Here is a 26,742-nt window from a genome sequence, read left to right as displayed (position 1 = left end):
GGATTCTCCACATTTAATTTGCTATTTTTTAATAGCTACTTGTAATTCAAATTATTGCTCTGTAAGAGAGGCTTTTGAGGAAACCTGAATATTCCTGGGATTTAGTCAGTCTTTGGAAGTGTGAGTGCTTCCCGGCTGCAGTGAGGATGCCATGTCCCTCGGTTGAGACAGATATACTAAAACCTATTTCACACTGTACCCTTATTGTTAATTTTATTGCTTGAATGGCACAAATGGTTGTATTTATACCTCAAAAGGCTATTGTTGTCAAATTAATTTAAAAGTGTTGATGTTCATTTTTCTCTGTTAATTATTTAAAAACAAAATCCTAAGTCTTAAAAGAGCAATTTACTTCTGAGTTAAGGCTAAAGAAAATTTTATGTTAAGTAAAACATAAATTAATTTGCTATCACAAGATGAACCTTGTTCCAAAAAGTCATACCATCAGTATATTGATTCCCTCAATGCATATTTTTCATTTATTGGTATTATAAGATTATGCTCAAGCCTGCAGAAAAAAAAAAAAAAGGAAAAAAGAAAAAAAAGAGAGAGAGATAAAGAAAAAACCTGAAATTGTGCATAAGTATGGAACTTTAGCTTAACTTTATCCTGGCAAAATATTTTTATAAGTATGCCTTAACTTGGAATTAGTCACATTAATTCTAAATTTTTAATTAATTTCTTTTTATGCTTGAAGCAGCATTACTTTCTTATTTGCGTGCCTTTAGAAATTCGCCAAAGAATTTTCAAGAATTTATGCTGAATTCTTTATAGAACCTATGAAAAGATATATACTGAAAGCACGGTATATAAGCATTTTAATCAAATTATTACATTTTTCATTTGTAAGTCATCCTAGATGTTTGTGAATACGTTCCAGCATGAAACTTCAGTAGAATCTGAACAATTTTGTTAAGGATCATATTCCCTACCAGCCTAATTCCACTGAAATCAGTGGAATTATTTCGGAGGAGAATTTGATTCTTCTTTGCTGTGTGCATTTTTCAAATCTGCAATAACATTATGCATACCATTCAGTTTCCTATGTTTATAGAATAGGTTGGCAAATACAGTAAAATTGTATTTTACTCTGCTGCAAAACAAAAAAAAAAGGGGGACAGGGGAGAAGATAAAAATCTTGTTTCTACTATTTTCTGAAGTTTTTGGGGCCAGTTCACATAAGACAAAATCCCAGGAGGCTCAGTGCATATTCACTCTTAGGCCAGCATATCCAATGCACTCTTTAGTCTTAGATTAAGGAATTAAAGCACTGCAAATGAATTTCACATCCAAAATCATTCAATTTGTCCCCTTTGTCTTCTAGAATCCTAAGCATATGGGACCACACTAAGTATAGCAAAAATAGCTGCTGCTATAATCATAATTAGTACCTATTAGCCCTTCCTAGGTGCAAAACCCCAGTGATGAGAGCAAAGCACGAGAACCTAGATAGAAGAGGATTTGAAGTCTCTGTAGTACAGGATTGTTATTGCTGCCCTTGCAGGTTCACCAAACGCAGCGAGTGAGAGGGAATTGCTGGGCTTGGGAACCAGATCCTACGTGCCTTTCCCATACACACAAAGATGTACAGACTGAGATCTTTTTTTACCTCCTTGCTGAGCCATTTCTTCTTGTCCAAATATGCTTTCTATAAAAACCTGCTCATACATTTCTAATCATTTTTAAAGGATAGCATTATTAATTTTTAATAGCTTAGGTATTAAAATTTGTTTTTCAGGATGATGGAGACATTTTTTTATTCTTAGTCACATAGTGGATAGCAGCTGTTTTACACAGGCTGGAACAGCTATTCAGTGACCAACTTAATGCCTGAACTTTTTGATGAATTATTTTGGCAGGCTCGTCTTTGATAATGTATGTAGGTTAGATGCAGATTTCAGCCTCCTTTCCACAAAATGCTGAAGTGATAGGCAATAACAGATCTAAAAGACGTTGTCAGTGAAAATTAAAACAACGACAAGAAAAAAAAAAAAAACCCAAAAGCAGAGATTCTAAATTGCGCATGAAAAATCAGCGTGGGCCGATATTTCTGCATGGGAAGATCTGCCCCTGTGTAGGCAGGTCAGTGCGGAGCGCGGGTCGCCCCGGCAGCACGTGGCTGCCCGGGCTGGAGGAGGGAGAAGGGACCGGGAGCCGGAGCCGGAGCCAGCCCCGCGCCACCGCGGCGGCCCCGGGCAAGGGACAGCGCAGCCCCGGGCAAGGGGGCCCCGACCGCCGCACCTGGACCCCGGCCCCCCGCACAAGTGTCAGGGCACAACGCGGGGCAGTGCTGACACCGAGCGGGGACCTCCCAGCTCCCCCCTCCGCCCGTCGGGGTTGCATCAAACAAACAAACAAAAGAAAAAAAAAAAAATCCCTGCCCAGGCTCAAGCATTTGGGTACTGCAAGTAGTTCTCAAAAATCTGAGGCTGTCATTTTGTTCAGGGCTCCACGTTATCCCCATTGGCTTCAAGCACAAAATCAGGTGAGAGCCGGAGACAGCTCATAAAAGTGAAGTCACATATGATAAGAAGAGTATAGATATCATAAGCTGCGTGTGAAGGAGAAGGGAACAAGGTTATGATCATTGTCTGAGGAGATCTGTTCAAACAATGTAATAGAAAGCTGCCCCCTTTAAATAAACATTAAACTTCTGCTAGAGGGTTACAATTTACAGTTCCAGCATGATCTTTTGAGGTGCTGTGGGTACATTTACTATAAAGACGTCTATACAATTTCCCAAATGCAAGGCGTATCTTGCACCACAAGCTCTGCAGCTACTTTTTTTAATCAATAGCTCATAAGTATTCATTGAAAGATATGTTGGTATTCTACCGACTAAACTTAGGAGGTGACAGCTACAACCACATTAAAATCAACATTTACCTTTGAGTCGTTTTTTGAAAATGACAAAACATTGGGACTCTTAAAGGAATTTTAATTTATTACAAGAGGTTTGGGTGTACGTTATATACGCTGCTACCAATTTTTCCACACAATTAACCCAGTGAAATCTGTTAAGAAAGCAAAGCAAAACTGTGATTTAACAGCCAGGTCCACCACATGAATATGCAAAGGAGACAAGGGAAACTTTACCTCCTCTGCAAAGAGCTGCCCAGCCCGACCCTCACCCACAAACGTGCTTCTCCTGCAGCCAGTCCCTGCCACCGCCAGTGGTTTCCCCAGGATGAAGGTTAGCTGGTCACCTAGATTAGCAAAGGAAAATATTCTTTAAAAGGTGAAAGCTTTTCTGCGTGTGGAAACATTTTGATTGCTATTAAAGAAATGACTACCCGAAGTCTAGATATAATTAAAAGATTGGGTGTATTTTTATATACATTGACTGGTCTACGTGACTGAAAATATGTCATCTTCATTGTGATATATTTTACAGTTAAAATAATGCACTACTTTTTCTCCAGATTATGTCTATTTAATTTATTACCTGAAAAGCAGATTAATTTCAATCAAATTTTTTAGTAATATATCGTACAAGCCCAAATGAAAAAAAAAGTAGATACTTAGAGGCCAAAATTACATGTTGCATACAGACCTGGACACTGAGTTCTGAAAACTTGCACAGACTTAGATGATCATGGTATATTATACTCAATAATTCACAATTTGTGCATATCTCCTGATGTAAAAGTTATTACCGTGCCTATTTTTTAATAAAAAGATATGAAGGTAAATGGAGATGGAAGGCCAAAATTGTTAAAGGAATTATGGGAATTGACTGATCCTTTCTTGACAGTGTTGGCTGAAGAAGAAAAGTGTTATCTACCCCAACTGAAATCCTCAAATCTAATATCCCACTACTTGGAGAATTTTCCCCACTGCTAAACAATTGACTCAGTACTCTGTTCATAGCAAATCTCATCCACAAGATCTCGAACCCGTTGTAGACTGATGTGTCTGCAGTGAAGAGGTTGCAGAAGGCCCCCATGCAACTCCCAATTCTAGAGGTGGGAAGTGGTCCAGGGAGCAGTCCTGTCCCAGCCTCTGGGCTCAGAACCTCCCCCAGGAGCAAAGCCCAGAGGTCCATGTCCCCCCAGGGAGAGGAGGGAATTGAAGATCTCCCTGTGTTTAGCACAAAAACCCACCTCAGCAAACCATCCCCTGATTATTTGCTTCTTCTTTTTTCCCTCCCAACTTGCTCAAAAGTCTCCAACCACACAATTCAAAACAATTCAATCCTAATTTTGAAGTCATTGCCAGGTAAGCAAAACGAAATTTTTTGGCTCATGCCCTCCTTTCAAAAACAGTTCACTCTGAACCATCCAAGGCTGTCTAGTGCATGTTACTGGGCAGCTCTTCTAGTCTTGAACAAAATAATTTGGAAGTGGTTTTCAGCCCTGCCTCATACATTCCCAAGCAGCTCCTCCTCCCAGGTGTTAATCTTTCTGCTACCCAACTCAATTTTGACTGCTGTGATGGGTATTTTTCCACTGTTTCAAAGTACTGTTACTACAGAAGGAGTCAGCTGCATCCCTTGTAGCTTCAAGAGATCTCTGAAGGTGACTTATAGCAACAAGTGTGTTCTAGAGAGACACTCATTTGGCAGCACTGTATCACCAATTAGACCAGGAAGTTTTCCCTCAGTTTCCTTACATTTTCCGTATCATTTCATGTGAGGCTCAATGCAAAGCAGTGTCTTCATGCATTGCATATTCTCCATGGAGGTGCATTGTCCAAATGATTTTTTACTTGAATTATGTATTTCCCCAAAGGAATAAAAGAAAATTATACAGTGCCACAGTAATTGACAGAGTCCAGGATTTTGCTGCATTGTCATGTATTATAACTGTATATTCATATTCACCCCATGCAGCTTATTCTACATCAGGTTTTAAAAAAACATGGAAAAAAGAATGCAGGAAAAAATCATGTACATTAACCATTTTCCTGCTTCTTCCTCTTCCCTTCAAGCCCAAGGAGACTCAATACCATAGTACATGCTCAGACCAAGCCACTGTGTGGTAGCAAGTAGGGGTTTGGGGACTTGAAGAGCTGGCTGTGAGCTGTGCTGGTCTGTATTTGGGCTCAGGGCACCTGGTGACTGACATCAGCTTTATTTAACTACATACTCAGAATTTGGTTAAACCAAAGCAAACCAAAACCTGATGTGCATCATTGGTTCTGCCTTTGGTTTGCTTGTTTCTTTGCAGTTTGAACCAAAGTTGCATGGAGTGATTATGTTTTAGTAGACAGATTTGTGGAGTATGTTTGAGGAATTTGCAGAAATCTCTTAAGTGTGAATGTGATATTGGCCACTAAATTCAGGCATGGCTCTGGATTTAAATTTTCACCAAAGACTGCAGTTAGGTTGTTGGTTTGGGTTTGGATCTTATTCAAGTTGAGCATGATTCAAGCTCCATGCAACAGATTACTCCTTTATGGTGAATTTCAGAAGCAGGTTTTAGAGCATCTACCCTGGGTCTCTGGAACCAAACTCAGGCTGAATCATGGCTTAAGAGTGATAAGTGTTCTCCAGTAGCTGAGGTGTGGCCATCAAATGCAGTTGTGTATTTGCACAACATTGGCACTGAAGATCTGACCTCATGACCAATATTTTCACACTACACACTCTCTTCTGACTTCATGAAGAGTGAGGTCTTTGGTTTTCTCCAGAATATGTCAGACTCTTTGTTGTATATACACCAGAGCTGCCTGGAAAGCTGTGGTCATCTACAAAATAACTGCAATATTTCCTTTTTTTTATTCTTTCCTTCTTCTTTTTTTAAAACAGATTCTTTAAAATTCTTTTCTTCTGATGAAAAAGCTCTTACACCTGCAAAAACAGAGCTCTTCCTTCACAACCACTTAAGGTAAATATACACTAATCCATTTTGCACTCTTTTTCTTTTTTTTAATGCATATTGCTCAGAAACCATCAGGAAGCCTAAAGACTGACATTTACCTACAAGCAAATCTACCAGGAGTGTGCAGCATTGTAAAGCTCCCTCTGGGGTGTGTGGAGGAAGCACTGCCAGGAGCACTGCCATCCCCAACCCCATCCACTCCTCAGCTCCCTGCTTCAAAAAGCTGCTGCCTGATGTGCCCATTGCTCTGGAGGCTTTTGATTTGAGTGCTCAAAGCTGGACCTTGTGTTGGCCTTGGAAGAGTCATGGCAGGGGAACAGCTCAGCCTGGTAGCACATAAGCAAACATCTCCATCAATATATGAGCTGCCCTATGAGTCAGGTAGTCCAGCAGCAGCCTCTTCCCCTAATTGTCCTCTGTAATTAATTAAAGATGATCTGGCAAGTAAACCCCACACTCCCAAGTTTTCAATGCATTCACCATCCAAAGATGGCAACTCTTCTCCAGCAGCTCTCTAATAAATACCATCCACAGGAGTTTTGTGCCCAATTTGTGTTTCAGGCTCAGCTTGGGCTGTGCTTGCAACACAGTTTCCAGCTGTTCAGCTCCAATTTGTGCGAAGAGAAAAGCGATTTATGAAGCTTCAGCAGCAGTTCACAGTCACATGATAAACAGTGGGTTGTGCTGGGTACAAGAAATGTCAGCAGAGGCGTCGCCACAGAGAATATTATTGCTTATTAGGAGCTAAAAGGGGCCTGAGGAATGTCTCCCAGCATGTCAGCTTTCTGCAGATCAGTACCCTCCTGCACAGGCAAGGCCATGGTCCATCTCCCTGCTGGGCTTCCCAGTGCCTGTGGTGGTGCTGGGGCTGGCATGGTATGTGGCGCAAGGAGGAAAACCCACATCCCATGGGCATGGGGTGTAAGTCACTATGGCCACACAAGGAGCCACACTGTGCCTACCAAGCATCCCTGTCACACCCTGGACTGAGGTTCACTCCATCCTGGTTCACCTGAGGAGCAGCCAGTTCCACACTGAGCAAATCCCAAGGGTGCCGAGAGGTTTCCTTCCTCCACAGCACCCTGTGTAAAGGACGCTGCATTTAGACTATTTAGACTAAAAAATCTTTTTTTTTTTTGCACAGGCCAGCAAACAGCCATCATCTGGGAACAATGAGAGCTGTCAGGACGGGGGAAGGGAGACGGCCAAACTGCAAGCATGGGCTTGAGAGCTGACGGAAAGAAAGAAACACTCCTCAGGAAAATTTTGCCCTGAAAAAACCCAAACTTCATTAGCTGAAAATGAATGCTCAGTCTATTGAGATGTGCCCTGTGCCCAGAGAGCAGCGTAGCAGGGATAGGTGACCTATTTTCCCTGGAGAGGAGGGAGAGGTTGCTCTCTATTGATCCCACCCTTCCTCTATCAGTTTATATATTAGCTCCTATGGCCTGTGGAGGAAGCAGCCAGTAATGGAGTGAATCCTTCACAATGAATAAATCATCTGACTAATTTAGCTTGTTTTTATTCTCATGGCTCTTCCATGAATGGATCACCACTTCCCTAAAGTTATTCATTATTATTACTATATAACTTGCTGTTTAAGGATGTTGTTTTCTTTTTCCTCTACATTTTAACTCCTGCAAGTTCGCAAAAATCTGTTAGCTCAGTTATAACCAGACAGATGAGTTCTGTGGGGCTGTTCCTAGTCCCAGGCTGGATGAGTTCAGCATGGCTGTTGCAGGTATTTACATCAATAAACAGAGAGAAAAATTGCATTGTGTAAACTGCAGAGTCCAAAGTTCAGTTTCTATAGATGCACATGTCCTTCAGGACAGAGTCTCCCAACACCTCTGTAACACAAATACCCTTAGTACCAGCACAATTGAAAGAAAAAGTACTTGTATTCACACAGAGCATTTCTAAATCAATTTATATCATATTCTGGCTAGCAACCATCTCAATGAACAGCATATGTGGGGTGGTATCACCTAGAGGATCACTTGGCTTTGTCTCTTGCTAAAATGATGGCAAAACAATGGAGAAAGCTGCAGTGCTGAATTCAGATGATGTCTGTGGGATTCAGATGCCATGGTATTGCATCTGAATGGATTTGGAGAGCCTGGTGTGTGCTCCAGCAGCTGCCTGCTGGCATGGATGGAGTGTGTAGAAGGAGAGGAGGCCACAGGGCTGAGGACTGTGATGGGACTGGGGAGGTCTTCTTCTCTCTCTGGAGATGCCTTTTCCCCCAGCAGAGAAACCAGTGGAGCAAACCCCTGATGGCTTCAGGCCTGAGTACATGCTCATATTTCTTTCAGCTTGTGTGTGTATGTTTATGTTTCTTTTGCTTGCTCTACATGAGAGCACTTCACCCTTTCATGAAGACTTGATGTAAACAAAAGAATAAACCAGAAAACAAACAGGCGGCAAACGGCGCCCAGACGAAAGCACCACCTGCAGCACAAAAATACCAAGCAACTCCCACACACCCCCTCCCACCCACCACATCAATGGGGAGCCTCGGTGGCAGCGCAGTGCTCTGGCTGTTAGCAAGCACCAAAACTCAGGTGCCAGGCAGAGAAAATTCCCCACTCCATAGAAAATAGGGAAAAGCTCCCATCTTTGCACTGCAGGAGCTCCAGCTCCAGCGTTTCATGAGCAGTCTCTGCAAGAAGAACTAAGAAGAGAAAGAGTCCAGTCATGCCAGATCTCAAGCTAAGCAATATGGATGACTGAAATTTTACACACAAGCTAATTGCAAGCTGATGCAAGATGTAATTGAGTGGTGTGATGCTTCTCTGTGTGAAGAGCTGCCCGAGGCTTGCCTGCCCGCCTCCTGCACAGCCCCTGCTCCCTGAACAAGTGCAGCCACTCCTAAAAACTCTCTTTTCTCACCAGTCTGGGCTCAATCTCATCACTGTGAGAAATGGCTGCAAGAGTCAAACTGGTCAGAAGCTGGGCTCCTCCTGCCAAGTGCTGGGGAAGTGGCGCATGGCCAGGTCATAATCAAAAGTAGACACGATCCTTCCTTTGCTCTCCTCAAACTACCAATAAATTAAGTGTCCAGTGTACTCACTTGACCAAGAGGTTTAATATTGCTACAGCAAGGCCATGTAGTCTTCTGGGGAGTCTCTTTCTTCCAAACTCTCATCCAAGTCTGTAAACCGAGCTGACAGCTGACATTTCCTATCTGAGTGCAAGTCAGAGCTCAAAGATGAAACTTGGGTGGAAGCAAAAGTGAATATAGCTCTAAAGAAAGACAGAAGAGGAGATTAAAAGCTATGCTAATTTACACTACTAATTGCAGCACTACCTTAGGTGAGGTAATGGAAACCACATGTAACTGTGGCATCTGCAGTGCGACCAACCCTGCCCCAGCTGCAGAACAGATTTACCTCTGGGCACCTGAGGGTGCAAATGGAGATGTTTTTGGAACAAGAGCAAACTGTTTGTCCTGGCCTGAAATGAAGGGGGTTTTCACCCAGGTTATACACAAGATTGAAGAGAGAAAAAGAGATTTCTCATTCCAGAAGGGAACATAAATATATATATATGTCTGTCTGTGTGTCTGTGTGTCTGTGTGTCTGCATATATATATATGTATATGGAGTGAATCCCAAATAACTCTTTGGCTTTTTAGTTAGCTATTTTCTTAATTTCCAACTGTCTTGTATAAACAAGCTGTAATGGTAAACCCAACAAATTCCAGAGGTCAAACCCCATTCCTGACTCAGTCTTTTCTTACATCATTTGACCAAACTGTACACCTGGTTGCTGCTTTGTTCCACCAGTTTCATTCACTTGCAGCGTTCTATTTAAGCACCTTATTTATTTTCATCTTTAAATGTTGTTAAGGTTTTTTTTTCCCAGCAAATTCATGCACGTTTAACTATTTTCCCCATTGCAGCTTAACTTTTTCCTCAGTTGCTTCTGGGAAACATCCTGTTACGGGAGGATAAATGACAAACACACTGTGCAGGACCAGATGTGTGCCTTCAACACCAAGGGGATGGATGAGCCATGAACAAGCCACCACTGCAGCACAGCAGAAAGCCACAGGAATAGCCCAGCTACATGCTTTCATTCCTCAGTAAGTACTAGGTTACCGAAAGCAGCTCAGCCTCCAAAGAAAGGAGAAGATTTAAGATGAGCACAGTGCTCCACATGACTTACAACTTGGTTCTCTGTTTTCTCAGAACACCCTCAGGAAGCAAAAAGGAGGGGAAACTCCTGAAGATTCTCAATTGAAATATATTTTTTAAGAGTTTTTTCATCACATTTTAATTTTTTATTCTGGAGTAAGCAGCTGAAAACTGCTACACAACTGCTTAGCCGTGTCTAATTTGGTAGTACATTAGACAGACTTTCAGCCTAATATTCTTGAGTCTATTTTAAATACTCAAACATTCCAGCCAACCAGACAGATAAGAACAATTTAACGGAGCTACTGGCAAGAGTGGTCTCAGATTTGCTAAAAATCATGTCTATGTTTACACATGCAAACCAGCACATTTTCACTTACCAGACTGATTGACTGATGAAAAGTCTTAATGCAAAATAAAACTACTGACACACACTGAGACTGGGAGACTGTTCCTGGCTGCATCTTGTAGGTGAAAAGAGCATCTAAAAAGTCTGAAGACGTTTTTAGGTGCTCTCAGAAGTTTTTCTTATGACATAATTGAAAAAAAGGGTCAGTCATGGTTACAAGACGAATGCTTCAAAGCATCTTTGGCAGTTTTGTGAGATAAAAATAAGCTCATATTTTAGGTTGCTTTGTGGTGGAAATAAAGTGCTGAGTTATTTGGCATATGCTGGAATCTAGTGAAAGCCAAAGAAATATGTAAGACTGCAGTCACTTTTTAAAAAGTTATATTGAAATATTTAAAGTCCAGAACACAATCACAAGGTCTGAGACATTTGGGGTTAGGAGGGACTGCTGGCCTTTTCTCTGATCTGTTCACAACACTTCCTATGTTTTTTCCCTTTGTATAGCCTTTTGGCAATAAAGAGAGAACTCTTGTCCTGTGTTGTATAGATGGAAGTGATGTTTCTAGTAAAACTTTTTTGGTGTAGGTGACATGAAATTATTAGAGCAAAAGATGATTAATTAGTGAGCTTCATGCAAGGAATACAAAATTTTATACAATAACTGCACAACGACTAATTCATGAGCATTACTCCCAAGTAATATCTACACAGTTAAAATGTAGATCATAGAGTTATTCACAATCGCCTGTTCTTGCAAAAACTCTTCAATACTAACACAACTCTGGCATTATTGCACAATTAGAATCATGGAATGTATAGCCCATTACCCCTGAAAGCCATTTCTACCACTCCTAATTAGACGTGTTTTGAGAAAATCTACTGATATTGACCTCAGTACTGTTGTCTGTACTGGGTTTCTAACTTCTGTGCTAGTGTGAAAACTTTATCAAGATGGCCAGAGTTACACACCTACAGAAGGAAATTAAATTATCCATTACCATACATTCAGAATGTACTGGATATTCAGTATTTTATACTAACCAGGTACCTATCTCAAAGCTGGCTGTAATATGATATGTCAGAAAATTGCTTTTTGAGTTCGGAGAGAGGACAGATTTCACTGCAAATGTCCGGAGATTCAATTTATGGTTTTGCATGACTAACTAGAACAAATTAAGGGATTGAAATGTAGCTATAAACTGGAAGCACACTGCAAGTGTGGTCAATGATACTGTGAAATCCTCCTGGAGGCCAAAAGTCCTCTGTGGCTTGGGTCACCTCCACACCCACTTTCACTGGCAGGCATTTCACTGGCTGTTCTTGTGTTTATTTGCATCCATAATTCTCACTGTGATTGTGAATGTAGGCATGAAAGGAGTCATAGCTGTGCACCAAGGTTTAGTTTGGTTTGATGCCTGGTGTTTCATGTGGGACAAAGATGAAGTGGTGCTTGTGAAATGGTCTAGAAGTTTTTGCATTTTTTCAGTCTCCCTGTCTTGAACTGATGTTGTCCAAACCTTAATACACACTGTTCTTATCAAAATGAATCCTGCTAAATGGTAGATAACAGAGACAGATTACATCCTTAGTATTTCAGACATGATACAGCAAAAAATGTTAGCATTACAGAAATTATTAGCAGTACTTGATGTCCTCCTGCATATCTTGCCCTGTATTTGTCTTTATTCCCATGTGTCCCAATGAAGGTTTTCAGCTCGTGGGACTCAAGTCCCCCACATCTTTTGCCTCTCTAGATCAGGTGGCCAGTACCAGATGGACTCCTACAGGACATCCTGAGGACTGGCACACTCTTTCTTCCGTGGTGAGCAAACATTCCGGGAGATCTTCTGCACCCACAACTCCTACTTCTGCCAGGGACCAAGGCAGACTGGACATGATTGAGGGAGTTTATGCTTCAGCAGGTTCTCCTGCCCTGCCATGCCCTAGAAGACATAAACCATAGATAGCAGCAGCCCAAGGAGCAGCCCTTGGCCAGATGTCACTCATGTAACTCTACAGCATGACCACTTCAGTCATCACCTCTCTGTGTGAGGCCATACAAGCTCAGGTAATGTTGTCTGAGGGTTTTTTAAGGAGAGGTCTTTCTACTGCTGAGACTCCTGCTTACTCTGAATATTTTTTATCCCAGCATGATTTCCTGGTAGCTTCATGTTTGAGATGGCTCCTACTTTTGCAAAGGTGAAGATGATATTCCCAGCTGATTCTAACCAAAATAATACAACAGCAGATGTGAAGTATTCATCAGATTTTTACTTTCCCTCTGGCCATTGAGCTTTATGGTGGTTTAACAGCAACCTCAGAGATCCCACCATAGGTTTCATCTTTTGCAAAGCGTATCTTGGGGCAAGTGAATAGGCTTAGGGAGTGACTGCACACCTTCTCCATTGTGGCCCATTAATACAGATCAGGACTATTTCTTTGATCTGCTTTATCTTCCAGCAACCAGACATAGGCTCCAAAACAGTAAAAAAAAAGAGCATCATCGCATTTATTCACTTGGCCCTGCAGTGTTAACTTTGTGCAAATCTTTGAATTGCCCACAGGTTGTGAGTCTGGCAAAAGGTTTGGTTCTGGGAATAGGCTTTCTCTGTTCTCACTTCACTCTTCATCATTTGTAATTATATTTTTGTTGTCTGTAAATTTTGAAAACCCTAAGTCTCTTTTTCCAGTTGACATGGGTGTTTTCTCACACCTTTCTCTGCTAATTTTATATAATGATATGACCTATTCTAGTATCCACTTAGATATCTCTCAAGAAATTGTCTTAGACAATGAAATTAGTGACCTTAATTAGGCCATCTAGTTTGGAAGGCATTAGTGACATTGGAGCAGGATGTTACTGTCTGATTACATTAGTTAGATCAATTTAGAAAGCAAAAGCAATGTGAAATCAAACTCTGCTGGTGGGAGGGAACCAAGGAGTGGGGGAGCAATTCCATTTGCCTGATAACATTTCCATTGCTGGTCATGCTGGCACACTCTGCTGCATGTGTCATGCACCAGCAGTGGTTCTGCTCTGTAGAGAAACAGCTGTGATGGCTTTAGAGATGCTTAATTGATAAAGCACTTTGGGGAATCTGTCAGCACATGGAAAAGCTCTGGTAATATCTCTTCCTTCAACTTGTTTGCTGCAAATGAACCAGTTGCTTTGTTCTTCCTTTCCACTGGCATTGCAAGATCAGATATACTGTACCTGGGCTGGCACCTTCCCCAGCATATTATTTTGGGTTTCTCAATTGCATTGTAATGTTTTTGAAGTTCCTGATATCACTGTAATTTTGCTAGATACACAGGCTCCTCCCTCCATCTTATCACATGCACACCCTCTCTTTCTGCATTTTTATTGTATCTCTGTGTCTTTTCATGCCAAGGAAAGCCAGCACACTCTGAAGTAATGCCATGGACTCCAGATGATCTCTTTAAATATACTTCAGCCATGGGCTCCTCTTTAAACACTGACTTAGCCAAGATTTCTCCTAATTTGAATAAACATTAACTACTTTATTCTAAAACAGCTCCGCTTCCTGATCTGCAAACCGTTCTCAGTGTCATCAAATTTTTCCAAACATCCAGTTACAAATTACTCCATCCTCCCTGCTCATTATAGACTCTTAGCCAAGAGACCTCTCCTGAACACATTTTTTGTGATTTCGGTCTGTATGGCATAGCACACCCCCCCATGATGAACTGTTCGAACACAGCCATCTCCTGGGCTCACACCCCACCCCCATCCCTGTGTGGCAAAGGATGGAGCTACACAGGCATCCCCTCCTGCTGCCCTCAGGGAATGATTCACCAGGAGGAGATAGGGACCCTCTTTGCCATGCCATCATTGTGTCCAGCACAGGGGAGTTTCCTCATCCAGCCTAAGGATGTGCAAAGAAGGAACAGAGCTTGGCAGCCCGTGACGTCCCAGCTGCTCCTTCCCTACCTGCCCATCTCCCCTGTCACACCACCTGTGGCTGGACAAACCCAGCAGCAGCACAGCTGGTGGTCACTTCCCAGTCACCCAGAGAGGTCACTTCCTGGTCACTCACAGTGGCACACATAACAGCACATGTCTGGAGCATGGTGTCCAAACCACCCAGAGGATCTGGGGAGCAGAATTCAAGGTATTCTGCACCCTTGTACCACTTTCCTGTGCCAAATGCAACAAGCTGGCACATTCTTTATGACAAAACATCTGCTCTGATTGCATTCATGTAAGTAAGGCTAAAAACATGTTTTCAGGTCATACCATACACAGGGAAGTAAGAAAAGAAATTCAGGGTGTTTTTTTACTGTAAATATACCTAGAAGATAAAAGCCAGGCATCAGCTGCTTAAAGAGGGCAGAAGGACCACACTACATATTATTGTACTAGAAAAGCTCATGAGTTAAATTCTTAAACAACCTGGCATGGTTTATTTTGAGAATTGAAAGCTCTGCTACCCAGAGATCACTCTTCTCCCTTCTCCAAGAGGATTTCTGAAAAAAAAAACCTTGCCAGAAGCAGCTGTCGGCTAATGAAACACACAGCACCACTGTAAGAATGGATCCATGAGCTCTGCCAAAACCTCAGTCCTTGTCAGGACCCCTGAATGAAACTGTCCCAGGGAATCTGCAGAGCAAGGCTGCATATTTAGGAAGCTCAAACGAGAGTCAAAACAAAACCGAGTGGAGCAGGAAAAGCAGCGCAGAAGTGTCAAAGGGCTGCCCACATGACTCAACCAGAGTACGACCTAAAGCCACTGCCACACAATTCCTTCTGAAGCTCACAAAGGAGCCAGATGCTCCTGTCAAAATTATACCTTCCACAAATCTACATGGGAAACCTGCCACCATTCTCCCTAAAAGGAGGAGAATTGATACCATTTTCTTGACTAAAATAGTACCTTTTCAGTGAATTAGCTGGAGAAAGAGCAAGAGCTGTTTGCTTTGGACAAGTATATTTCCAGGCATGTCAGCCCCACAAAAGATCTTTCTTTCACTCTACTTTCATGCAGCCCTGAAAGCAAATATCTGATGGATATGATCTGGCTAGCTCCACATCTTCAAACAAGAACAGGGAGCTGGTGGCAAGTGGGATTCTTCTGTTGCTCTGGGCTAATAGATATTAGGAAGAAAAATGCAGTTCTTGTCTTGGCTGGCTTTGAGATGTACTTAACATTTCGTTCATAACATGCTGCTTGTATCCACGAAGCTCAACAAGGCAGTGAATATCATTGGCCTGTTTCAGAGACAAGAGGAAAACGCCTTGCCCAAGGTCTCACCGCATGTCACAGCAACAGGGGCACAGATGGTGAACCTGAATCTCAGCCACTGGGCCTCATCACCCCAGTACTTCCCATGGTGTTTTAAACCTTGATCAAAATTTAAGTTAGTAGAGGGCATGCCTGAATCAGCTCGAGGTCTCACAGCTTGTTCTCGTTCTCAGATTAATTGTTCTAATTAGCTACTCCACAGGCAGATATATATTGACTCTTTCTTCATCTCAGACTTGGGGCCAAGCATGATTCCGAAAAACAATCAGCCGTGGCTTCCTCCCAGAATGTGCCACACATCTAAGTTGTAAACATTGCAGCTCAACTCCCAGTTCATAGCACAGGTAAGAACTGGTGTTCTTACACCAGTGTTACTGGGTGGTTTTATTCTGCATTTTGTTAACTTCAGAAGAGCGACATCTTAATAAAGCATCCAAAATCCCATGCAGCACAGCACGCAGAACTGCATTTCTGCAGCAATGTTGAGTCTGTTCAAATCTGGGTCCTAGAACAGGAGGAGGCATTGCCAACCGTTCAGCCTCATCTTCTTGGAGACAGGAAGGCCAAATAACCTCAAAATTAGTCTGGGAAATTTGATAGAACAAAAATTTTGGAATCAAAACTCAGTGTTGTACACTCTAATTCACAACACAAAGGAGATTTTTGCCACAACCTCATCTCAACTCTTCTTTATATTTTTAATAAATTTTCAAGATGAAAACATTTAGTGTAGGGAAAACTTAGCAGTCAGTAAGTACTACATCTTCCACACAGAGTGTGCTTGGTGTGTATGTGTTACCTGTAGATTAGACTGTGAGGGCACCTACCCCATTTCTGTTAATAAAGTGAAGATGATTTTACAGACAACTAATGATTGAGTGATGTTGCTAGCTTTGCTACGTGCTCTAACAGTTCCAGTCACTCAGTCGTGTTCATAGCCTCTCCTGCTGCCACAGACCTACACTTCCAGTGGCTTTTGCCCTTGCCAGAGCCTCTGATAATTCTCTATATGGGAAAGCGACATTAGCTGCCAGGTCTGAAAATAACTACAGGAAATGTTAATCATCTGTCTTGACAAAATTATAAATGCTTGATGAAGAAACAGACATTTTGATGATAAATATAGATGATGCAAAGGATTACAAAAAACACAAAAGAGCAAAACAAACTATGCATGTCAATTCACCATTGCTGTTAACATTTAGCTCATGTTGGTCTGGTTTTTGTGGCTCCTTTGTATTCATGCAATCGTTTTTTCTTGTGGTGGCAATAGATATTCTGATATTCTAGGAGTTAAATAGATAAAAATAATAAATAAAAATGTTTTAACTTAAGCATAAATGTATTTGAGTAATCATGTATGACCACAAACGGCCATTATCTTATAAATTATGAACACCTGAAAAAAAGAATTAACACCTACATTTAGATTGAAATTTAGGGGGGAAATATCTTACATCTTTTCATTCAGTATTTCTGAACTAGTAACCTTCTAGCAATTTCAAAGGCTGTTGCTGGAGCTCTTGTGGACTGAAACTGCCCACTTTCAGTTGATTATTTAAATTTTTTAAGTTTTTATTTTTAAAAGAGTGATGGAGAAATAGACTTGGAAAGATATCGTGCAGCAAAAACAGTGTATGGGTGTTTATAAGAACAAAAATATTTCCATCAAGCTTCATACATGTCGGGAAGGACCTCTGTTAATTAAAAACAAATCCAGAAAATTACAGCTGAACTGAAGAGAGTCTTACAAATGTTTTTCATTTCAAAATTTGTTGATAATTAAAACACAACTGCAATTCAGTTAATCTTGTAAGGGAAGGACAGACAAACAATATAACTGTTGGATGGTGAATAGATAGGTAGACAAACACCTAAAAATGAGAACCTTATTCCCAGAGGTGGTAAATAGGAGCAGATTAGAATTCAAATATTTCAGCAGGACTAAGCCTGTCCCTGCCAAAATCATTTTGCTAATATTAACTCTGTACTGCCTGACTATATTCTCTCAAATCCTACACAATTTGTTTGCTGGAATAAACCACTTGTACAAGATCAACGTGAAGGTGTCTGGTTAAAGTGCACCACTCTGTTAGCTTAACTTTTATCAACAGTTCCCATCTATGCTACTTCTGTCTGATTTAGTAGTAGCAAATGATTTCTGTAGAGAAATCACTCACAAGTGATTTCTTTCCTTCACTGATAACGCAAAGAGAGGAGGTTACAGATGGGTTTTTATTTGTGTTTTTCTGCTCGGTCCATTTTTTATCTGCTGTAGCAGTGCATGTGTATCCGTGCACATGGATGTTTGCACGTGTGACACACGACATTCCGAGGACGGCTGGGAGCAGAGCCGGTGACAGGGACAGCGCTGGTGCCACTGTCCTTGCCCCAAGTGGGGCACTGCTCTCTTCCTCTGCTCCCACAGTCGTGATTTACCTACATACCACACAGTAATGCAAGTTTGTGCACACTGGCAAGCTCCTTTGCACGTTGTGTATTAACTTAGCATTGTATTGATCATTTGGGAGCAGAGTGAATGATAACCATTAAGTTTTATATGAATGTTTCTATTGCATGAAGCATTATAGAACATGTGCCGAGTTAAGGGATGTTGCCTATGTAAATGAAAGATAATTCCACATTAAAAAGATATTTTCTGGAGCATCTTTATTCAGTTACATTTCAACTGATCTGAAGGACTCCTATCAGCACTAACACAGAGGGGTAAGGCTTAGGAATGTAAGTGCAGATAGTTTGCTAGGCCAGGATACTATTTCTCTGCCATGGATTTCAAAAGGACTTACTGTACATACTGGTTCTGGCATTTGAAACTCCAGGCTTAGTTGGGGGATGGGGAGAGATGGAGGAAAAAGGGGATTTGATACGAACAAAATATTTTTTGTAGAAGGCAGATTCCTTTTTGTTTCCATGTGCCATACGGTCAGCATTTTTTGAGTCTTTACTGATGCTCTCACACAAGAAAAGTGACTCTTTAAAAATGCACCATTACAACTTAATATATCCAGTATGTAATTTGTACTTAACAGAAAGATATTTAGGACCATTTGCCTCAGCCATGAGACTTTCAGCTGCACAGAGGGTGGTAGTGCTTCAATGAAACCTTTGGTTTTAATCTTCTGATACAGTCACTGAGGCAGTTGGCTGGCTTGAAAATTACATCAGTCTTCTTTTTTAATCTAGGGTTTGTAAGCAGTAGTTAATTTGGGGCATCCACCAAAGCATATCATTTCACAGGCAGGACTACCACCGTTTTTTTTGTCTCCTGGGTAGGATGCACCGAAACTGGTGTCTAAAACAGAAGAAAGAAAATTAAGAAGAAAGTTGCCTGGGGAGAACGGATATTCCTGGGGGTGCTGTCCCAGACGGTGTGTACAGTGCAGCGCAGCTCAACCACGTTTACTTTGTTTCCTCCTCTTCCCAAAATTAGATTACGTTTCCCTGAGCGAGCACAATGATGCCGAAGCTGGACAACCCAGAGCCTGAATCACTTCAAAGCAACCCCCTGTTTTCAGCGAACGTCACCCGTCTGCCGCAGCCCTGCAGAAAGCACATTGCTCTGCATAGCAAGTTGGGTGGCAGTGGGTCCATAATATAAGACTGTTGCCTAGTGTTCCTCTAAGCTCTGCCCTCCCCTGAAAAAAAAAAAAAGTCCCTCATAATTCAGGCAACAGCTGGAAAGCTTAGCTTAATGGTCTGTGCTTAAATGTGGAAGGTCACAGGGTGCTGATCTAAGGAGCGGAGAAGTCTTGCTCAGCCGACTGTTGACACTTAGTAAACGGAGGAGGAGGGGACTGTGTGTGCATCTGAGAAAGCCATACCCTGGCCGCCAAAGAATAGGAAGCAACTTCTATTCAAGATTTGCAGGGGTCCTGGACCCAGTAGGGAAAAGCAACAAGGCCCTTCACTGCCTCTAAGTTACCTTGTATTATAACAGGATTAAAGTACATTTAGCTTCTCTATTAGCATACTTTAGCCCCATTTAGGCTTACTTGATGTTTCCGATGGCCTTTGATCAGCCTTGCATGGTGCTGGTCAGCTTCAGGACACAGCAGTCAAAAAGCGAGACTGTGAAATTATCCTGATGTTGAATCTCACAGGAGATATTTCTGGCTGTTTTCATTCACTCACCCCCAATATTCGAGTTTCTTTCACTCTCTCTCTCTCTCTCTCTCGCCCCACCCCCCTCGCTCAAGAAAATAATTTACTCATTGTTAAAAAAACAGGGGGGGAGTTGAAGAAAGAAAGAGAGATATTAAAAGAAAAAGGTAGCTTAGTGACCAGTAATAATTAGCTCCTTGTTTGAAATCACTGCTGGCTTGTGTGCTGGTGCTGAAGCATCTATGAAAAATACTATAATTTCTACAGTGTCTGGCTTTTTATTGCTTACATTTGCATATAAATTAAATCCATATTGTAGCTTTAAGGCAAGCTAGGCTTAGAATGCCGTACAGCTCAGGGTCCTATTGTTTTACATCTACTTTCTATACTGTGGTTAAATGAAAAGGGAGGGGAAAGTAAAGGAGGGAGAAAGTCAGCTTTGTAGCATTTTTAATTGCTTCTCTGCCAATTATGGACAAATTAATATTTAAACTTTGTAGTGCTTTGAGAAAAATTGTTTACAGAATCCACTTCTTGGTGTTCAGTGCCCCCTGTGCCTACAGCAATATCTATATTGGAATCTTTTGTCGAAGAAAATGAAAAATAATTAAAGATAAATACTATTATCTTTTAAAATATTTTATGGAAACAAATGCTGTTAATTGAACCGTAAATATTTCAAGTATAGGCACGAACCTTATTCCCAACAGCAGCCTGAAAAGCCATTACCAGACATTTTTTCACCTGATACTGTTTATGTGCACACGAAGATCTTGTATCATACACTTCACTTGATCTTATTTTTGTCTTCCTCCTTTGCTTCACACTGCCATCTCTGCTTGACCAACTTAGGTTGGCCGCTCTGAGTCCCCGTTTCAGCGCGGCTCAGAAATCCACAGGCAGCTAATGCTAACACATCAGGGCAGAGCCTGGGAAGACAAGAGACATTTGCAAAGATGAGTAACAAGAAGCAAATGGCGCCTCAAAGTCTCCCTTTAAAAATTCTTTAATGAGATACAGTGCATTTTTTTTTCCTTCTTTTCTTGGGCTAATGCCTAGTATGTACCAACCACTGGGCCACATTTTTAGGAAACATCTAAATCAAAAGTCAGAAGATTACACAGGGACATAAGAAAATCTTAAGATGGCAGGAGGCCAGGAAGCCCAGCTAGGCCTATCCTTTCCTCCAGTTAACAGTTGTTCTCCATAATACACTGTTTTTCTCCCCCTCTCTCTCCATATGCGTCTTGCTCTATTTGAAATCTGGTCAGATCGGTTGCTTCTAGAGCAGCATCTGGTAGCTTAAAATATATACCCTCTGGAAAAAAAAAATGTATTACATTTGTACAGTGCAAGACCTCGCTGGAGCCGTGTCCCTCGTCCTCATATTTGACATTAACTCTAATAACTGCAGCACTGCTCCCTGCGGTTCCCCCCAGAGCCCTTCGCAGCTCCGCCAGGTCCCCTCTTAATCTTTTCTCTTTGCGAGGGATACAGACCTAGTTTCACTAAGCATTTTGGAGTCTCCAGTCTCCAAGTCATTATGGGACTTTGTTGTACTATTTCCATTTCTGCAATATCCCTTCTGTAATTAGGTAATCAAGACTGTACATCTTTCCCATGTGGCCTTTTGAGATCGATTTTATTTATCAGTTTATTTATCTCTTATAACACACTTTGAAAATTCTGGTTGCAGTTCCATCAGCTGGGCACATTGCTAGTCTTCACAGCTGTCTGCTTGCTATCGTAATTTCCTTTTTCCTCTTTCCCATCACTCATTTGCTTCTTCTGTCTGAATTTTGCAGCTGTTCATATTAATAAAGGATGTTACAAGTGCTTGAATGCATGGTGAATTTCATGAATAGTCTCCTATAGACACCAATGGCAGCATGGCAGGGACTGGCATGTGGGGGAAGGGGTTGGTAGGACTGGTTTAACGTGGGTGCTCTGGACAGGGATAGTCCCTGGTTATGGGGATAGATGACACCTCATCCAGAGAAGTTCTGCCCCTCTTTTTGGACGTCAGCAAAACCAGGCTGAAGATGCAACATGCTGCTGTACAGCTGATTTCACATGGACAGTGGTTGCCAAGATTGTATTAGCACCATAAAGATCCTTCCCAAGGCAGTTGACTATAGCCTGGACTGTGGTGCAGCAGTAAAAGTCTCACTTCTTGTTTCCACTACAATAAAATTATTGCCTTTGACTTATAAATACTTATCTGTACATCCAGGTCTTTCCTATCAACAATAAAACAATGCTCTTAAAACCTTTCCTTCATTACTCCTTGGAGCAATACAACTGATAGCTGAGAAAAAGCTCTATTTGTTCCCACACCTTAATTATAATATTATAATCTTATACCTACCGTCATCTTTTGGTTTCCTGTAGCCTCTGCCCATTGCTGGGTGGCCCCTTCTACTCCAGAGATTAGGGTCAAGCTCAAGCTCTAGTTTGATAACAAACTTCCTCTCTGAGCCTTTTCTTTCTGCTGCTGAAGACCGTCCCTTGTAAAAACCACCAAGTTCTGGCCCGCAGGTGGCTGCATGGCTCCTGGGAACACCTGTGGAGATGAGATTGCTGCACTGGATCATTCTGGGCCACCCTCAGCCCTCATAGCACCCACTTGGCCACAGCACATAGCCTTGGGACAAAGAGAGATTGAAAACCTACAGGGGTCCTTCTCCTGCAGGCCCTGATGCATTTTACTGACGAGACACAAAAATTTGGGCATCAGTAACAAAATACTGCAGTGTGTTGATGCCCTTTTTAAAAGTTATCATTTTAAGCCTTTCTCTCCCTGTTTCCAAAGTGAGATAGTGAATAAGAGGAGTCTTGGCAACACCAACAAAGGCTTCAACCACAACCAGACACAGATAGCTCTGAGGCTTAAAAAACTGTGGTTTCTTTTTTTGCCATTATCATTGCTCCTTTGGTCTTTCATGCTCCTTCTCATGGTGGACTGAATCAGAGCACAGGTACCCCATGTTCTGCAATACCTTTGAAGAAGGATCCACTCAAAAATTCCCACTCTTGTGAAATTTTCAGTCTTCACTTGCTGACCCATGAGATTTAAACAACTCAGACAACTGCATTTTATAAGGACAAAATAAATTGAGTCCAGACTTCACAGCATTTTATATCCCCCTATAAGTGGCTTCAGTGTTTGTTAGTTCTTCAAATTTTAGCTTTCTGTGTGTTACAAACCCCATCTTCTGGCAGTTTATCAGGTGCCTCCAATATTGGTTTCAAAACAGATATTAAATACTGCTCTCTCACCTTGTAGCTGCAGTCATTTCCAAATGTACTGAACAGCTTTTCTGCTCTCCAGCCGTCAAAGATTACACACTGAGAATAAATTACTCAGCTGGATGCGTTGTTTGTAGGCAAACCCAGGCAGTGACAGTATCAGTAGCCCCTGTGTTTAAAAGCATGTAAAACACTTTCTCTTTTTCTGTGCTTTACATTGTGGCTCAGATACATCCTCTGCACAAACAAGGATGCTGGTAAAGATGTCCTGAGGTATCACAGCCGTCAGCCCATTTCCTCACCCTTCGTGCTGTGGATGAAATCCCTGACATGGGAGCAGGAGCCTTGTAGGGGTGGGGTGCTCCAGAGGATGTGGGGAACACCTGGCTGCCACCCCAGGCTGAGGAATTGTCCCCATTTCATTCCCCTGAGCTCTGAGCAGCATTTCACCAATCACAACAACTTAGATTCTTTTTCCTTCTTTTTTTTCCTTAGAGAAAATATTATGCTTGTTAAGTATCAATTAATGTTTCCAGCATCAGAGAGATTTCTGAGATTTCCTTTAATTTTTCTTTTCCCTTTTGTAATTTCTTGTCACAAGACCCGCACTGCAACAGTGTATAGCACTGCTGCCCTTCAATGTCAACATCGTATTTCCTCTGAATTGCTGAATTCTACAAGATTATTCACAAACCTAGCACCAAACTAGAAACCAGTCCAGAGGTTCTTTTATTTATTATCTCTCCTTTCCACAACCCAGGCTTCCTAGGATGTTTCCATACTTAGGATGCCTCCATACAAATGCTCACAAACAGTGAAGTTTGCCCTAAAGTTGAAAACAATTCAGTCAAGAGTTGAAATTTGGCTGGGACAGAAGCAGCGCAGTCCATAAATACTACATCAGCTTGTTGAGGACCAAAAATTGTATCTGAATTAACATGACTAGTCACAAAATATCTCAGATATCTTTAACCAGCAAAATTTTAGGCTCCAGGTCTGCAGGAATTTTTCCATAGATAACAGAAAAAGAAAGGTACAACCAAAGGAATTCAAGTCTTCCTCATCCTCAGAGGATGAAGCACCTTTCTGAAGCACACATTTCTAATCTTTGATAACAGAAGGAGTTCAGAAGCTTAGGTGTATCCATAACTTTTAGCTACAGCCAATATCTTGCTATGGACGATGCACAAATCATCCATAATTCAAATACGTTTCCAGAAACAATTTGTCTAACCATTTTGACAGAATGAATTTGAAGGGGAAAAAATCTGCTTGCAGGCAAACTGTAAGTATAAAAGATGACGTTCCTTTAATTAAAAAATCAGTGTAAATAGTACTCTTGTTGATATTAAGTACATTTGTGAAGCAGAAGTAGCTTAAATCAAAACTTACATATAATAAATACAGGGACAGGCTTCTCACTGCACATATGATGCCTTCATTATCTCTAAATATAAAACTGATTATTCATCTTTGTGTAGTAAGGATTGGATCGTTGTTTTCTTTTTATTTTAAGGCACCCTAAAATCAAACATGATTTTTCTTCCACTGTTTTGTTTTACTTTCTGGTTATTTCATGAGTCCTTTGGATATTCTTGATTCTGCCTAATACACAAAACAACCTCCCAGGGTAGGAATGGGAGAGACATCACATGCTCATTTACTCTTGTTCTGTCCTGTAATAGCTGTGATTCTCCATTGCTTTATCATCTGTAGAAGATCAGGAGGAGAATAGAACTAACTGACATGATGTGCTACACCTTCTCTGATAGACCAGGCATAGCAAAAAAGGAAACTCCCTCTCTTCAAAGCAAGTTTCCTATTGGTAAATGTTCCCTACATTTCTTGAGGACACAAACTTTTTTTCCAGGTCTCTCATGTCAGCACTGATCAGTGGTAGCTCAGCTTTTTGGAGAAGGGTCAGAACACCTTCAGAGAGAGAAATGACAGTATGCATGCATACTGTCTTTGCAGTTTTTTTGTTTGCCCTTTTTAGTCCTTGCCTTTGCAGCTCAGACTAATCCAAAACCCAAAATTGCATTGCTGTCATGTAAATGCCTTGACTTAAACTTAGAGCAAAGGGATCCATTAAAGGTTTGTGGCTTCAACATTCAGTATCCGTTTATTCTCATTCATGTGAATACTGGAGATGTGAGGAGAGAAATCCCTTGAAATAAAGAGTGTCCCAAGTGGTGTCTCAAAAATAGATGCTGCCATTTTTATTAGCAAAGTACAGAAGAAAAGGTGGTAATAAAAAACAGTTTAGAAAAATCACTCAGCTTATCAAATACTATTGAGAAATTTGCTAAGAGCAACGTAATCTTAAAATACAGATCTAAGATATTTTGAAATCTTACATGGCAGAACAAATTCTCTTTCTCACACTAGTGGCTGTCTCCTTCTTTCTGTCAGCTCAGAGTTCAATCACGTATTCACAATAAAGTATGGGTCAAGTCCTCGAATGTCTGTGTCTTATAGTCTTATTCTTGGCTGACAAGTGCTACATCTAAATCAGCCTATGGCATTAAGTTATAGCCTGAAAGCAGGCTGGAGTGGTAAGACCAGTCCAGATGATGAATGCTTCTTGTTCCCCCCCAAGTTTCCACCTCGCTCAGGCCACTGTTACTCAAAGACACAACTTCCAGCACCACTTATCTAATTGTAATTCTACAAGTGAAAGCACAGCTCAGTAGTAATACTGTAAGGGACTTACTTGGTCAAGTTCCTATCATCTGGCCTGAGTCAAAAGATTACACTCCAGTAAGAGAAATTTATTCAGAGCAGCGATATCCTGGCATAATAAGACCATCTTGCTTCATGTAATTCACACATCCAGAGACAGCTGTCCATCAGATATATTGTATTAGCTAGTTTTGATTTCTATAATGAGTTTTATTAGTATATTTATGAGGAAGAAGAGTGGCACGTAAAGAAGTTATGAATAAGTTATTATGTGTGCACAACCAACATTTGGGATCTTCTAAGTCTTGCAGAGAAGCTAAAGTCTGCATGGGTACAGACATTGAAATTCTCCCGAAACATGTTCCATGAAGACCTATTTCATAATATATGGCATCAACACTACCCATTGTTTTGTTTCACAGCCATGAAATCATTCCATTTATGCAAACAAAAAATCTAAAGGGGTCTGAAAAAAAATTGTAAATAAGAATGACAAGTTTAATTTCTCTTTAATAATAAATTGATGTGATGTAAAAGGAACTTTTTTTGAATATGAGAACTGGTACTGTTGGCCCTGGTTTCCCACATGCAGGAGCATTCAGGCTGTGCTAGATCAGATACACTGAATTTAGAGAGTTTCAAGAGATGACAGTTGATTCTTCCAGGAAAAATGGTGGAAAGGGATTGAAATGTGTGACTAAAGTAAAAGCCACTGTTTATGAAGATGAAGAGAAAATAACAACAGGAAGTGATGCAATTAAATGATGCAGAGCAAGTAAAAGAGAGCCACCCCTGTCTCAGGAGCTCTGGAGACACATACCATCAGAGATAATGCTCCATAAGTCCAACACATAAATGCAGAAGTCATTACAAAGTCTATTAGATAGACAGCTACAGTTAACAGGTTTGAAGCCTGAACTGAAAAGCTGATTTTGAAAATGTTTCTGCCGTAACAAGACAGGCTCAGGACTATACCTGCTGATATCTGTAACTCTCTACCAGTTCCTCCTCAAGGGTTTCACAGTGCTGCCTTCTGCAAAGGTGAATTGTCCTTCCCCTTGTCCCCCAGGTCCTCAGGCCATGCCCAGACCATCCCTGTCACGCTGGTAGATTTG

At 41.3% G+C, this 26,742-nt stretch overlaps 1 protein-coding gene across 2 annotated transcripts in view; it reads right to left on the bottom strand.

Annotated features, from left to right (window-relative positions):
• Positions 1 to 3,077: 3,077 nt before the first annotated feature.
• Positions 3,078 to 26,742, bottom strand: part of EN1 (engrailed homeobox 1) — a 48,517-nt gene continuing 24,852 nt past the window's right edge. Inside the window, exons 2-4 of one of the 2 annotated variants that reach the window (XR_004241380.1) lie at positions 22,065 to 22,259; positions 20,393 to 20,625; positions 3,078 to 3,206 (exon numbers count right to left, since the gene is read on the bottom strand). Coding sequence is in view for 1 of the 2 variants with exons in the window: in XM_032115190.1 (XP_031971081.1) it covers positions 20,606 to 20,625; positions 22,065 to 22,259 (215 nt within the window). In the remaining variant the exon portion in view is untranslated. Of the gene's footprint in view, positions 3,207 to 20,005; positions 20,626 to 22,064; positions 22,260 to 26,742 lie in introns of those variants that run through there. The other variant, XM_032115190.1, reaches the window with a different exon arrangement.

This window comes from Corvus moneduloides, chromosome 7 (genome assembly GCF_009650955.1).
Source record: "Corvus moneduloides isolate bCorMon1 chromosome 7, bCorMon1.pri, whole genome shotgun sequence".
Taxonomy (NCBI): Eukaryota; Metazoa; Chordata; class Aves; order Passeriformes; family Corvidae; genus Corvus; species Corvus moneduloides.
Note: the sequence above shows the minus strand (reverse complement) of the source record. Positions and strands in the feature narration are given on the sequence as shown.